General features: G+C 36.0%; 1 protein-coding gene across 2 annotated transcripts in view; it reads right to left on the reverse strand.

Annotated features, from left to right (window-relative positions):
- LOC118737894 (cyclin-G-associated kinase) overlaps positions 1-10,300 on the reverse strand; it is a 96,751-nt gene extending 86,451 nt beyond the window's left edge. Inside the window, exons 1-12 of one of the 2 annotated variants that reach the window (XR_004992854.1) lie at positions 9,948-10,300; positions 8,647-8,883; positions 8,454-8,584; positions 8,260-8,385; positions 7,964-8,189; positions 6,794-7,910; positions 6,342-6,724; positions 5,960-6,283; positions 5,624-5,859; positions 4,997-5,563; positions 4,778-4,939; positions 4,474-4,715 (exon numbers count right to left, since the gene is read on the reverse strand). Coding sequence is in view for 1 of the 2 variants with exons in the window: in XM_036468707.1 (XP_036324600.1) it covers positions 4,605-4,715; positions 4,778-4,939; positions 4,997-5,563; positions 5,624-5,859; positions 5,960-6,283; positions 6,342-6,724; positions 6,794-7,910; positions 7,964-8,189; positions 8,260-8,385; positions 8,454-8,584; positions 8,647-8,883; positions 9,948-10,137 (3,810 nt within the window). In the remaining variant the exon portion in view is untranslated. Of the gene's footprint in view, positions 1-4,308; positions 4,716-4,777; positions 4,940-4,996; positions 5,564-5,623; positions 5,860-5,959; positions 6,284-6,341; positions 6,725-6,793; positions 7,911-7,963; positions 8,190-8,259; positions 8,386-8,453; positions 8,585-8,646; positions 8,884-9,947 lie in introns of those variants that run through there. The other variant, XM_036468707.1, reaches the window with a different exon arrangement.
- Between the last annotated feature and the right edge of the window lie 5,817 nt (positions 10,301-16,117).

Raw genomic sequence — 16,117 nt, forward strand, 5'->3', positions numbered from 1 at the left:
TCATTTCTTCCCGTTTTTCTTCTCATTCTACTGAGCTAAGGTAGTGTCAAATTGAGCTGTCACAACTGATACCACCTTGTATTATTGGACCATGGTATATGATCGTAATTTTCTCCATAAACAGTTATTATTTTCTTATCTGAATGCCTGTGATTCGAATCGAGGAATAAATACAGTGATCAAAATAGAAATTAGGACTCGACATTTTAGTATGTTTTCGCTATTCTTCCTTAGTTTATTTAATGTTTATTATTTATTTTATAAAAGTTGAACTCTGCTCCTAACAAAAATCGTAGAATACCAAATTTCCAACTTTGTACAAAAACTATAAAAATAAATTCTGCAATGTTTCACTAAAATTGAATGTAATAAAGTGCGAGTGAAAATTCTGCTCATTTGCTTATCTTTCAAAAAAATTATCGGACACCGCCACAAAAAAAAACATTGCCAAAAATTAATGGTAAGCCTTGGCGACTTAAAATCGCACTTTATTATATTCAAATTTAACAAATTTTACGGGGTGAAAGGATACTGTTGCAGCGCTAATACATCTAGGATCGTTGAAGAAGGCTTTAAGATCTGTAAGCTGCTGTGGAAAAAATTTTCAAAATTATTTTTTGTCCCGTATTCAGCTCTCATAAATATGGTCACCGTAGCCATACAGTTGTTGCCTCAAATAAACCGAGTTACTTGCTTATGTGTATGTACATATCTACAACCAGAAAAGGTACTGGAAGCTTGATTCGCCAGTTGTATAAAAAATTTTGCTAGCACTTTTGGCACGCAGCGGACGTTAGGCTGTTTTAAATAAAACAAGATCATTGAACCAAGTTTGGTAGAAATCAATAAAGCGGTTACCGAGATAGATCTTTGTAGTCATAAAGCGGGCGGTGCCACGCCCAATTCGTAGAAGCCTATAACAGTCTTATTTATTGTTAAGCGATTGTTGAAAGTATTAACTTGGAGTGAATTGTATCCTCCTACTGATTTACCGCAGTTTTCGTGTTTTTGTAAAATACCGTAATAGCATTTTCCCACGGCATCCTGAATTACTTTATTCGCTCCCCGAATTACGATCGCGAATTACCCCATTCCCACGGGCATATTCTTAATTCGACTTGACAGTTCTGTCTCTATTTTGTTTTTGTTTTTCTTCGCTGAAAAATGTATGCAAAAGTTAGTTTCTTCCTGAAAATTTATAAATTTCCGTATTAAATTAGGGATATACACATCTATAAACTTTAGTTTTCGTACTCAGAAAAAATGCAAGTTCTAATTTGTGAGCTAGCTTCGATAAATTTCCGATAAAAATTTGAGCCGACACCGATATGTTCGTAATTCGCATGGTAATTGTATCTGAATTACAAACAAATGAGGTAATTCGCTTTCAAAACTTTGTATGGCGAATTACGTAAATCGTAGGGTAATTGGAGTGCGCATTACGAATGAGAGAGAGAACTACGTAATTGGATTGCCGTATTATATGGAAGGTAGGCGTGGTTATGGCCCGATTTCAAAGATTTTCAACGGATTTCTTAGGTGGACCCTAAGCAAGGCTCGGACAGGGTTTGGTAAGGATTAGTGAAGCGGCTACTGAGATACAGCATTTCAAAGTAAGTGGGCGGGGTCACGCCCATTTTCCAAAAATTTCATAATAATCGCCCTCATTGCGAAAGTCGTGTCAAAAGCAAGTAGTTTTTCGAGAGTCGATTCGTATCGAAAATTTCCACTCGACTAGTTTATTAAAACGGAAAAACTTGGCAGCACTGTACAGTTTGCGAAGAGTTTCGTCGTTTATGCACAATTAATACAAATAGAATCGAGTAAGAATCTTATTTGTAGCAATTTGTATTTGCGCAAATATTTGTGTGATGTATTTTGCGCATTACTTATTTCAGCACAACAGTAGACAATTCCAATGTTTTCGAGTCGTAAAATGTAGCCTAATTTACGACTTGCGCAATGAGGCTGAATATTATTTCTTACCATAATTCTAAACAAAATTATAATGCCCTTGTGCACATGTGCGCTCGGATATAAAAATAAACCATAATTTCTTCCTACTTATTGTAACCAAACCTCAAAAAGAATTAATAAACATTTTATATGTTACTTTGTTAATTTTTTAACAGCTTTAAGCATGATAAAAACATAACAAGGTAAAACCATTGAGAGGCAGTCTGACGTTTGCCAACAATATAATTTTAAAATCAAAACTCAAACTCACACACACATTCTCATTTTCAATCTCAAACAACAACAATTGTGAACAATTTAATTTTTTTATTTTCAATTTTATATGATTTTAAAATGTTGGCAAACGTCAGAAAAAAATCATGGCCGACGAAATGAGAGAATGAATTTACCTTGTAATGTTTTTATCATGGCTTTAAGCATGATTCAATAATACAAGGTTGTGTAATTTGTGACAGCTAAAATTTGACACTCCTTTATCTAGATTTGTATTTTGGAAGTAAATGTTTGATTTAAGTTATTCATCATTTTCTGGAACCGACCGTTCAGCTATGCAAAAACGAAAACTGCAGATCAATAGAACTGTTTATGCTTATTTCAACCATGCCAAAATTATTTGGCGCAAGTAAAAAAATCAAGACGTTCTAGAAGGTTAAAGTTCAGTTTTTAAATTTTTTAAATATTAATAATTTACCAACTGTAGGTATAACCGATAAAAAACTAATGACGCCACCATAAAGATAATTAATTTGTTTTTCAGCTGGTGTACATAATTTATAGCTTCTTGTATTTTTAAACCAAAACCACTAAAAAACGAACAAATGTTATTTTTTCATGAAATAATCTTTTTTGAAAAAAACTGCATAATTAATGGTAAAGAAATTTGTATTATTTAGAAAGTACAAGTTATTAGCCCTGTTCGCGTAAGCACTATCCAGTAAATCCAGTACTAATTTTACTGGTTTTTTACTGGATGTCGTTTTCGTGCGCAAAAACTTGCAAGAAACTAGCAAAAGAGGGGAAATTGAGAGAGCAAAAATGACAGCTGAACTTGCAAGTTTTATTGGATTTTTTACTGGATAAATTTTTACTAGCAACTAATTGCAAACAAATTAACCAGCTGTTCATAAAACTAGCAGCTTCTTGCTGGTTTTGCATTTTCGTACTTTCTTGCATATTTCACTCATTGGGAGTAAATATTGGCTTACTCTCTGAAATTTGGTTACTGGCAAGTTACTGGACATTTTTTGCTAGAGAATACGAAAACACAACTATTATCTTTAATTCGATATTACATATTTTATCATGATGTACTTTTGTGTTTCAACAATTCAGTCATAATAAAAATACAAATAAACAAAGCAAATAAACCTCTTATATCTTCGTTATTTTTTGCCTGCGCCAAATAAATTTGGTATCGTTGTAATTAGCGTAAAAAGTTCTATCTATCGGCATTTTTGGTTATTTTATAGCTAAACGGTTACTATTCTACACTTGCATCCTCATTGCAATAGTCGTATCGAATGTAAGTCGTTTTTCGAGAGTCGAATCGTATCGAAAATTTCACGTCATTGCCTAAAATTTCCACTCGACTAGTGTATTAAAACGGAAAAACTTGGCAGCACTGCGAAGTTTTCGACGATTTTCGTCGTTTACTTAGTTCAGCACGACAGTAGGCAATGCCAATGTTGTCGGGTCGTACAATTTAGCCTAATTTACGTCTTGCGCAATGAGGCTGTTGTTCTAGAAAATTACGCAAACGAAGGTGATGCCAACGAATATTTAGTATGACGAATTTTGGGTTTTACTACTAATATCACTAGAAACTGTAGAGTAAGCAACATTCTGCACAAGTAAAGGAGCCGATTTTATGTGTGGGAGAGAGAAGACTGTTTTATTAAAAAACCTTTCTATTATTGAATCATGAGCTTTAAGCAAAAGGGTTTCATAAAAGGTTTTTTTTAGATCCATTAAAAAACGTAGCCAAACTTTTTGTTTTTCAAATAACACTTTTTGAATCGAATGGGCAGAGCTCCTATTTTAGCAAAAAAAATACAAACCAATTAAAATTTTTTAATACTGCTTGCCTTATCATTAGCTAAATTCAACAACTAAAATTAAATACATCCAATCTCTTAAATTGAATTGAGTTTCATAAACTGAACGACTGTCGCTCTAGCACTCAAGGATATGGTGGGAATATTCCTTTTGATTTTTAATCAGTAGGGAAGGAAATAAGTTAATGTAAAAAAATTAACTATTTAAGGCATTTTCTTAGTAAAGCAATTAAGTAAATATATCAGACCATTTGAAAAAAGAATCAAATACATTGGCTATTATCTTTTAGAATTTTTGTTTCAAATAATATATATGTATGTAGGTATACAAAAGAATACATCCGGTATAATATTACTATGCGAAACTTACAGTTAATGGCGTCTCGAATTACATATACCAGTCATTTAAAAGCTAGTTAATAAAAAAATTATACATACTCACATATCAACTATGTAATTGAATTGTACATATTCCTATTTTAACTAATTTATCCAAAGCAACTAAAGATTGGTTTTCCGCAGTACTGAAAGAAAGTATCATTACGCTGGGTAGTGCGTTTAAAATTTCACATTTTATGTGGTAAATAAATTTTGCTGCGTTGTGTCATTCTCAAAATCAGTCCATGCATTGTTTAGCTCAATAAATATCAATTTAGCTATGCTCTCATTTTCTGTGCCGTTGTGCTAAATAGAAATCATTCGAAAAACAGCTAAAACACACAGTCTTAATGCATTATTTTTCTCACCTTATCTGGGTGTACAGCCAGACATGCACGTCTATAAGATTTTTTCACATCTGCCGGCGAAATGAGCGTAGACATTTCACATTTAGTCCATTTTGCATCCGTCCAAAGCACTGTGTGCATAGAACACAAGAGTGCTCTTATGTTGTTCTTTTTGCCTTCAGTCTATCAAATTATAATCAGGTAAAAAATTCCCCCACGAATTGAACAAAGTACACATACCCATTCCATGATTTTTACTTTTTCTGGATCCATTTCTTTAATGAGATCCTCCTTACGCATTTCGTTAATGGACCGCGGGCCTTGATTCATTTTACTGCCAAACCTATAGCCTTGTTCTCCTAGTATGTCGGCAAAAATGTCTGCATTTTTTGCTTGTGCGCCGGCGTTTTGCCCCGATTTAGGTGTGTCGAAATTCGATCGACTATAGTCTGGTCTATTCGACTGGGTAGTTGATCCTCCCGATGCAGCAGTAGTTTGTGGTGATGGCCGATTTGTGTTTTGGCTTGAAGACGATGAAAATGTTGTAGGACCAGCTGCAAAGGATGCACCAAAACCCCCTACCCCACTTGGAGACGTTATATGATTCGGCGAGACAGTAGCAGCCGGTTGCTGTGACTGTGGTGTTCGCACACTACTGGCGTTGTGTGTTGGACTCGAGAATTGTGTAGTATATGGGCTATTTCCGATGGGTGTAGCACCTGTTGATTTACTGCCTAACGTGTGTGGGTTGAAGTTGATATTGAGACCAGAGGCTAAATTGGCAATGTCAGCAAATGGATCTTTGGGCTGAAAAAATCCAATAGTAGCTAGTCATAAATATAACAAAAAAGTTACGTTTATACGAACATTTTGTGGTGATGGTTCCTTGCTGGGATTCGTGTTGAATGTAGGCACTGAGCCAAAGTAAGTACCAGTTGCTGAGGTTGGGGTTACTTTAGTCGTCGCTGAAGTGTTTACACTAGTTGGTGTCGGCTGGTGTACAGAAAAACTATTAAACTCCAGGTTGATTTTCGGCGCCGGTGAAGCAACTGAGCCGAAGATATCATCAAGGTTGGCATTTGAAGTTGGTTGTACATTAATTTCTAAAATAGAAATTTAGGTCTCAATTCAGAACTTGGCAAGATATGAATTTGGATCGCCACCTTAAAGTCTAAGACTTTTTTGAATCTACCAAACCTTTACCTAAAATATCAGGTATTGGAGCCGAGCCGATGCCAGATGAATTATCATCCCCGAATGCTCCAAGCAAATCGAAACTAGCGTCACTCGTTGGCATAACCGTGGCTTGTGGATCTTGCACCGGCAGCTGGGGTTGGGGCTGGTTTAAATTAAGCAAGTCTATTGGTGGTGATGGTTGAGGTTGGATTCGAGGTACATCCTCTTGCTTTATTTCGGTAACATCAGGTAAAATAGGCGTTGAATCAGAACGCAATAGTTTGGGTACATTATCTACCGAAGCAACTGACTTAACAGGCGTAGGTTTGTTAATGGAACTAGGTTTTGTCACTGTAGTAAGGAAAATAAATAAATTAATGAAATGGGCTGAAATACTATAGGGACTTGCCGAAATTATCCACCATTTCCTCGAATTCTAATTGCGAACTAAATATATGTTGTGCGTTTCTTATGGGCTTTGCTGGTAACCAAGGAGGATTCCTACTCGGCGGGCATTCGTTATCTGTGAAACTCAACGACAGCGAAACCGAAAAGTCATGAGGAACCTGATCGGCATCCGGTAAATCATCGAGATCATTCAAGGAAAATGTTATCAATGTTTCTTGTTCCGGTATAAAGCCCGTGTTGATTTGAAATTGACAAATCTTCAAACTCTGAGGACGCACCATGCCTTTAAGTGCATTCCGCGCATGATAAAGCACCACTATCAGATCTCCACAAACCGTTAGATTTATGGGCAACATAATTTTTCCCGGTCCTGCTAAATACAGCCTGAGAACGGTTGAATTTTTATTGTTAACATTGAGAAAAACCTTGAAATTTTAACAATCTCTAGCTCACCTCATCTTTTCGTAGTCCTGCAAAGTGCTGAGCACTAGTCGATCATTGCAGTAGACTTCCATGTAAATGCGAGATCCATCACGTGCTTTGGTCATACGGGGCACGGGTTGGCAACACAAAGATACTAAGTTGATACTTTTGTAATGCGGTAACAATGGTGTTGGACGCAAAACATCGCCAAAATAATATAAATAACGAAATTCCGATGGTCTAAGGTTAATGGGGTGACGTTTTACAGCGAAAACTTGGACAGCGTCTTCGGGTTCATGAATTAAGTTCGCATACATAAGAAGCGCGGCAACTATCGTTGCGGCAGAACAACCACCTGAGTCGTTCGTTTGTATAATAACAACAGATTTAGGATCCGCGGCTAAAAAGCTGTACATGTCTTCGACAACTGAAAACATGCCTTGCAAGCTGGGTGAATGCGCCTGCATGCAAATATATATAGAGCCAACTTCGACAGTACGCACAGGTGGTGGTAATCGAGGGCAGTTGCTTTGGCCAAAGTTATATATGCTCACTGTTTGAGGTGGAAAGCGACTTTCAATTGATAATCGCACATCCTCAATATTATTAGTTTTATAAGCAGATTCGAACCCTTCTGACGGACAAGGCATCACAAGAATACGCGATGTTATATAGCTGATATCTAAGTCAGTTCGCGCGATAGTTTGTTGCATCGTTTGCATTACCTTAGATGAAGTATCTTTAAGGTTTTTTAGAAAACTTCCTGCCCCACCGCGCAACGACGAAAACAAACTACTATTAGAAGTGACAGTATTTCCCGATTGTGCACTTGTCGGATTATTGTTTTGATGTTGATTCGCTTGATGAATACTGACTGGCTGCGAATTTGGTCCTGATGGGTCATCCAAATAAAACATCGATTTACCCATGTTCTCTACAACTCCAGATGCTGGTGTGCCATTGCCACCACCAAGGTGAGGTGTATTTGTACCGTTCACGGGAGTACTGGGCTGGGGAGATTCTATAGGCTTACCGCGTAATTCAAGACCACTTTTCAGCGACCAATTTTTTGTTTCCGCTATAGATGCCAGACGTTCTAGAACCGTCGAAATATTAAAGCGAAGCGCTGGATTCACAGTTAGACACCCTAAAGAGCGAACTAAGTTTATAATCTCAAATTAATATACTTTATATTATTACCTTTGATTATTTCATGAAAACAGTGAAAACGAGGATCGGTAGGTAAAATATAGTTCCCATTTACGATCCGCAATTTAGCTGAATCTTCAAAAGGATGTTTTTGAAAACATAAAGCATATAATACGCAACCCAAAGCCCAAACATCCACCTTTATACCAATTTCATAATTTGACCAGGTGTCCAACATTTCAGGTGCACGATACATTGGTGTTGTAACAGAGCTGAGCTGGAATGTGAGTGGAAACCCAATGCATATTAACCATTTATATTAAAAATTAATTAATTACAGTATGCACCTTATCCTCCAGAAGATTTCGTTGTTTAGCTCCCCAATCAACAGTCGGGGCATATGTGTCTTTAGTTGCTGATCCAAAGTCACAAAGTTTAAGTAGTTTATCATTTCCAATTAGAAAGTTTTCAATCTGCCAAAAATAAAATGAAAATCAATTAACCATAACCTGCATGCAGACTCTTGGATTTATTCGCTTACCTTAATATCGCGATGTGTCATAGGTGGAGACTGACTGTGCATATGAGCCACTGCTCGACAGGCTTGGTAGAAAACACGTAGCACCAAAGCAGGTTCTAGTGATGCATTCAAGCAATCTATAAGCGATCCTCCTTTTTGTTTGAAAATGTACGGAAATGAAATTTAAGCTTATTTTGTTGCGAGTTCATTTTACCATTACAAAGCTCCGTTAATAGCAAGTATTCAGCACGCTGTTGAGGTCCAGTTGTTTTATCAACAAATGCTGCTCCAACAAATGCAACAATATTTGGATGACCAGAAAGCTGTTTGTGTGTGTTAATTTCATTAATGATAGCATTGCAAGCTTGCTTATCAGTGCCAATGAGACGTTTGAGGGCGTATTCTTTTCCCGTCTGAACATCTTGAGCGACATATACAAATGCAAAACCGCCTGCAATTAAATACAAAATAATACAAGTTTGAGAATGCCGAGGAAAACTTGATAAGAATGATTAGTGATAACAGATAAAAAGAATATTATTAAATTTTATATGCATTGGGACTACCTATTCCTATGATTATGTGTATTGTTTACGGGTATTTCAATTATTTTAATATATGGAAAAATCAGTCCAAAATTATTCCAAATTAAAAAATTTGGGAGATCTTTAGCTATATGTACAACGATTTAGGGGTGGGGACGGAGGGGGAGGGCGTGGCTCCCCAAAACCCCCTAAACAAAAGAGGATGAACGCCGCTTTATGAAAAGTCACCCCTCAACCCCGTCCCCCTCCCGGCCCCCTAAAGAACCCTTGGGAGCTGTTTGAAAACATGGGAAATTTGGATTTTTTCCAAAACGATTATAACCCTCACTACTACTTTCTCTGTTGCCCAAGAAGAGGGGCTGAACACCTGAAGAAAAGGGGCTGAACAACTTTTGCAGAAAACAGCTTTCTGCGTAGGCGGCCTCGGGCGCGCTTAGGGATTATAACCCTCACTAAGTAGAATTCTTCTTTATGTTTTGCTAAAGAAGAGGGGCTGAACACTTTTTGTAGAGATATTTTGTGGATATTTTTTTTTTACAGCTCAGCTCGGAAACTTGCAAAAAATACCATATTTACAACCGACATTATTAATAAATTAGCGCACAGATATAGTAAATTTTTGTAATAAAGCGTGAACTGTTGTCTACAAGTGTGTGTAAAAGGTTTTTGATTCGATTCAAGAGTTTGGGCGTTGTACAAATTCATAAAGTACCCAAAAATTTAAATATATCAGATACATAAGTCCGAGGAGTTGCAGTAAAAGTACCTACTTGACTAGTTTATATTGTTACTAATATAAATTTATTTAATAAAAGAAAAGGGTTTTATTTTTATTTTCATTGTATTAGCTGTCGAGGTGCAGGAATGGTTTGCACTATTGATTTTTCGTTGTTGCTCAGATTATTCATAGGTGGCAAAATACCAGTAATATTGCAAACACCCAAACTGGGGGTCAGTAGAAGATGCTTACCTTCTGCAATAACACGCTTTACACCGAGCTTTTGACCTGCTACCTCAACAACTTGGCCACAGAACTCGTTTGTCGTTATGTTTTCACTAGGAGACACGCTGCCAGAATTTCCAAGGACAGAATCTGCCACTGTATTCGGGTTTGGGGCTGTATTGAAGTAGCCCATTGCAGATTTAAAGAATTCACTCATTTTATATTACGCGAACTTTTTGCCCTAGTCAACAATAATGCCCGCGTTCTTCTTCGAATCAAATTTTTTAAATTGCTTTGCACAGAATTTTCAGAAACTTCACTTTTTAACAATACTTGTGTTTTTCAAAGAAGACCAAGGGAAATTACGCCATGACAGCGCAACAACAATAAAAACACGAAATCAAATGGATTTGCCGTTGCCACCCTATTACAGAAACTTTACCAGCCAAGAACAGTGATGAAATTGATAGTACAATTGTACTTTTTTGGTCAGTTTGGATCCCAAAAGTTCACTGGCGCATATTCATAGTCATATTTAGTACTCAACTAAGTCGAAACTTTTCTAACTGCCATCCCTAAATTGGCGCGTCAAGCGCCAAGCAACTGTCAAAAATCCTCATGCCCATACAATTTGTATGAAACATCCCACAATAACGCGACGCTAACCCGAGCAAATGGAATTTTCATTTTTGACTGGGCGTTACGTGTTGAAGTTGGATGCAGAAGACGGAAAGAAAGAGAAAGGACAAAAAAGTAAAAGAGGAAACGAGAATAAAAACGAGAGGACCTGAGAAAACGTCAAAAATTACGACGCGTTGATTTGGGGATAGCGCGCGCTGACACTCGTTGACAGTGGATAACGCAACGCTTGGCGCTCCAATTTAGGGACGGCAGTAAGTCACAACTAAAGCTATTCATAGTCGCGAAGTCGCGGGTTCAAATTCCGCCACATGCAATCCTAACTATATTACACATTTCTGCTCTTAAAAGCCCAATTTATATCGGAAAGAATTGTTAATAACATTATCCTTGTATAAAATTAAGGTTAAGTGAAAAAACCGCGTGTCTTTTCTTTAAAAATTCAGAATTCAAGAGAGTTTATTACAAAAAAATACAATTCTCAGTTGCCATTACAGGGTTGCAAAAGGTAAACAATTCAATGTTCAGTACAACATTACAGGGCTGCAAAATTTAGTAGGAAAGTAAAAGACTGCAATAATATTGAACAGTGAGTTTATTACATTCGATACGATACTAGGGTTCTGGTACTCGATTCCAAAAAATATCGTTTCAAAACTATCGAGTAGAAAATATCGGTATCGAATGCCAAAAGTATCGATATGGTATCGTATCGAATCGAAATTCGTGTCCCTATTAGGGCATTCGCACGAGGCGATTTTACAGGCAACAAAAGTTGAATACGTAGTTGAATGAGAAGTTGAAAGTGAAAAAGTTGCCATCTCTATTCAGACGAGGCGATTTTGGATTCAACACGAATCGTTATTTACATTATTGAAAATGAATTTAAATCGCAAAATTTTATCAATTGGCGTAAATTTGGTAAGCCAAGCGTTGGTAGAAGTGCTTTAAGCGAAGCTGAAAGATAAAATAAGAGTAAAAAAGTAAAAAAGAAAAAAAAGTATGTATACAGAACAGTGTTGGCATTTTTGGTACAATTGTACTTGTTTGATACAATTTCATTTGCAATATACTTTCCTACTACGCAGTACTTTTTAGTAAAATTTTGTAATGAATACTAAAAATATATAGCTCTGAAAATTCACAGTTCACCTGTTCGTATTTACCTTTGTAAGTTTTGAATAATGGCTTGAACGAACCAGTATAACATAGCCTAGCCAAATTTTTAAAGAAACTTTTCGATACTAAGTTTTATTAAAACAAAATGTCGAAGTCAGCTTCATATAGAAACAAAGTCTTCGTTAGTTATAAGAAGAGATTTTCTTAAATATAATACCTTTACGGCACTCACATATTGACAAGGTTTTACTATTTATTTTATTATTCTTTAATTTTAATTATCTGTTTATAAACTATAATGTATTCTTTTAGAAAAACTGTATAAACCCAAGATTAAACCTTTGCGAAACATCCAAAAACCAACATACTGTCGTAAAAATTTCGAGCTTTATTAATATTCTTCAGTTTTTAGCCCATTCAATTTTAGTATAATAAAGTGCAAGTTTAAAGTAGCTGGGACTTACCGTTGAACTTGGCAATTTCGTTTTGTCGACGATGTCAGCCATTTGCTTCCATACGAAGTGTGTTGGATGATTTTTTTATATGGAGGAAATTAGCAACACCTTCATCAAAGAAATCTTAAAAAACTTAGTTATATTAAAATTTAATGGGCCAAAAAACTACACACTCAAAATAAATCTAGGAAATCGAATTAAATAGATCGAAATTTTTACGAAAGTGTGTTGGTTTTTTTAATGTTGCACAAAGTTTGAACCTTGGATTTGTACGGCTTTTCTTAAAATATAAAGCGTATTTTTACAAAAAATAATTAAAATTGAATAATATTAAGATAAATGGTCAAATCTTCTCGTAAAGTTTTGATAATCACTTGAAATTCTATTAAAATGTCAAATTTTAGTACTGAATCCAAAGAAAATGCCTCTTTTATCCATTAATAATAACTTAAATATGCTTTTTGTTAAGATGTATACCTGAAAATGTGTGCATACATATTTGAGTTAAATGCAATACATGTGCACGTGGAATCAATTTGTAAAAGTGTAAAATACGTAAACGTATGTACATAAACAATAAAACTTTCTCATGAATACCATAAAATCATTGGTCTTGAAGGGAATGTACTAAGAAAATATATGAGCGATTCAAAAAGTGTATACAATTTATAGCCGAAAAGTACATTTTTTGTATAGATTTCGTACTGAAGGAACAAATTTCATATCCCAACACTGATACAGAATGTAAACAAACACAGGGTTGCAAGGAAAAAAAGTTGAACGAGCTCAAAGTTGGCTGGCGACCAACTTTGTTGAATGCGATTAGTTGAAAGGCCGTTCGGACGAGGCGATTTTTGCTTTCTACTAAAAGTTGCCTGAAAAATCGCCTCGTGCGAATGCCCTATATGTGTGATTTATTTAGCTCTTAAGTTTGACAAACCGCTTTAGTCGACCGGCATGCCGTTTTAATCCTCTGTAGGTATATTTATTTATTTATTTATTTATTTTTTACAGTCTGTTAGACTTATATTGCAACAAAGATTTAACATTCTTATAATTAGATTTTAGATTTAAAATATAATATAAATATTAAATATTAAATACAAAATACAAAATGCTCTACAGAAATTTTTAAATAACATTATTTCTTTATCACTGCAATTATTTTATGTCATTATACACGCATGCAATTTCCTGGAAGTTATGTAGACGGTTGGAAAGGCCGAGTTTCCAATCCGCGCTATTCTTTTTGGGTTACTCCATTTATTGATATCTCCTGGGTGGTCAGAAAGGCCGAGTTTCCGATCCACCCAGTCGCGCTTTCGTGACGGTTAACGGTTGGAAAGGCCTAGTTTCCAATCCGCTCGTTTATTGTTTATTATCTAAGGGTCTAGGTAGTCGGAAAGGCCGAGTTTCCGATCCGCCTAGTCTCGATATCTTGGTGGTTGGAAAGGCCTAGTTTCCAATCCACGCTATTGTTGATACATCACTATCTTGTAGGCTGCGTTCTACAATAGTCAAATAGCAGCCGCTTGAAAAGAGTGATAGTATCACAATTTTTTATAGCCTCTGGTAATTCATTGAAGCACTTTAAGCCTTTATAGAAAATATTTTTTTTGTCCACTTCTGTTCTATACTTCGGGAGTCTGAAGCTGTTATTCTCTCTCAACAAATATGTATGCGTCTCATTTAAATATCGGAGATTATCGCTAAGATAATCCGGCAGGTTGCCCTTCTTAATATTGTACACAAATTTCATAGCGTGGTAAAAAACTTGTTGCTTCACGCTTAACCAATTCAAGGTTTCAAGCATACATCTTGTTGGTGTGTCATACGGTTTGTTGAGGATGAATCTCATCGCTCGGTTTTGCATTTTTTGCAGCTTATCTACATGGGAGTCCCCCGCTAGGAAGAAAATCGTGGGGCAGTATATAAAGTGCGGTTCTACTATTGACCTGTACACCAACGTTTTATATCTTCTTCCCAAGTACTTACACGATCTCTTTATAAGGCCAATTTTTTTAGCAATCTTTTTGACTGTATACTCAACGTGCTCATCAAACTTTAGTTTGTTGTCTATGTATATTCCTAGGTACTTGACAATTTTCACCTCTTCGATATTTCCATCTTTGATTTTTAATTCACGGCTTATGGAGTCAGCATTTGCCGCTCTGGAAAATACCATAAAGTTAGTCTTTTTCACATTCAGTTTGAGTTTATTTGAACACAGCCATTGATACACAGAATTAAGATCTTCTTGCATTTTGACAATCGCATTTGGTAGTTCCCTATCACTGATCGTTAACAAGGCATCATCCGCAAAGAGTTTTATTTTACAATGTTTGAGAGAACTTTTAATATCGTTTATATATATATTAAAGAGTAGGGGTGCCAAAACTGAGCCCTGTGGTAATCCGATGTCTACGGCTATCTTACTAGACCTCTTTGAATTAACTATTGTTTGTTGCCTACGATTACACAGAAAGCTTCTAAACCAGTCAAGCTCAGTGTTTTTTATACCAATGTATTTTAGTTTATCCAACATTCGGACCCTATCAACGGTTTCAAATGCTCTTTTAAGATCAATAAACACTGCCACTACATTAAGGTGTCTGTTCAGATCTTCTTTCCATTGAGAAAGCACCAGATTCAGCGCAGTCTCACAGGAATGTTTAGCTCTGAATCCAGATTGTTCTTTTATGAGTATTTTATTGGATTCCACATAGTACTGTAGCTGGTTTTTCACAACGGTTTCTAGCATTTTTTTCCAAGCTAGGGAGAGTATTGATGGGCCTAAGCTCCTCAGCTTTAACCGTTTTTCTAACTTTCTTGACGGGCACTATTGATGAAATTTTCCATTCTTCCGGTACTGATCCTGTCTGGAGACTCTTATTTATAAGTAGGGCATAGAAATATCCCATATAATCAACAGAGTCCTTAATAACACCTTCAGAAAGTAGGTTGTTTCGAACGAGTATTATCACTCCCCCTGTGTGTCTACTGTGTGAGTCGCAGCGTATCATCTGATACGCCGGGAACATTATTTCCGTATCCTCTATGTCATCAGTTAGGCATGTTTCGGAACACAAAAGTAGATCCGGGTCGGTAAAATCTATAAGTATTTCTAGCTCAACTTTATTAGCCACTAAACTCTGTATATTGAGATATACGCATTGCAAATATTTGGGTAGCGCTTTCTTTACACCTGGGTGAGACGTAAACTCCACGCTAGGGTCCCCACAAACTTGCTGTAATTGTTAGTAATTTACAGTATTTCTTTTATGCTCGAGCTTTTTCTGGTATACAGGACACTGTCGGTTAAATGTCATATGGTTTTCATCAAGCCCTAAGTTAAATTTTTTATTAGCACGAATGCAGTTTATGCATTTGTTTAATGTTTCCTTAGAACATTCCACAGTTTTGTGGTTATCTAGGCACTTGAAACATACCTCATCGGCTTTACATTTCGCAGCTATGTGGTTAAATCCCTTGCATTTGAAACAGAAAGTAACATCCATTCCATCTTTGACTCTACATTTTTCCCAACCTATGTTTATTTTTTCGCTTGCCAGCACGGCTGCAAACGCATCTACATCTGTTTCTACTAACGCATTATAATGTTTTGCATTTCCTCTTTTTGTTTCAAAACATTTCAAAATTTTGAAATTACCATTTTTTGAAGCATTCATTCTGTTTTTTTATCATATCCCTGAGCTGCTCATTCTCATGTTTAAAGCTCATTCTATATACCATGAACCTTGGCTTGGCTACGTTTGGGATTTTTATTTCATATCTATCACTCATTTTATTCTCTATTGCCTTTTTGATTTTTTCACGCTCAGCCTCATTTTCTGTTTGTATTACTACAGCCCCACTTTTCCTCCCCTGTACACTATTAATTTTCAAGCCCGAGGGGTCAACATTTTTGTTCAAATCCTCTTTTGTTTTTCCCACTTCCTGCTTCTCTTTTGGTTGTAGAACTAA

Source organism: Rhagoletis pomonella, unplaced genomic scaffold (genome assembly GCF_013731165.1).
Source record: "Rhagoletis pomonella isolate Grant_MI unplaced genomic scaffold, Rhpom_1.0 Rhpom_scaffold_00004, whole genome shotgun sequence".
NCBI lineage: Eukaryota > Metazoa > Arthropoda > Insecta > Diptera > Tephritidae > Rhagoletis > Rhagoletis pomonella.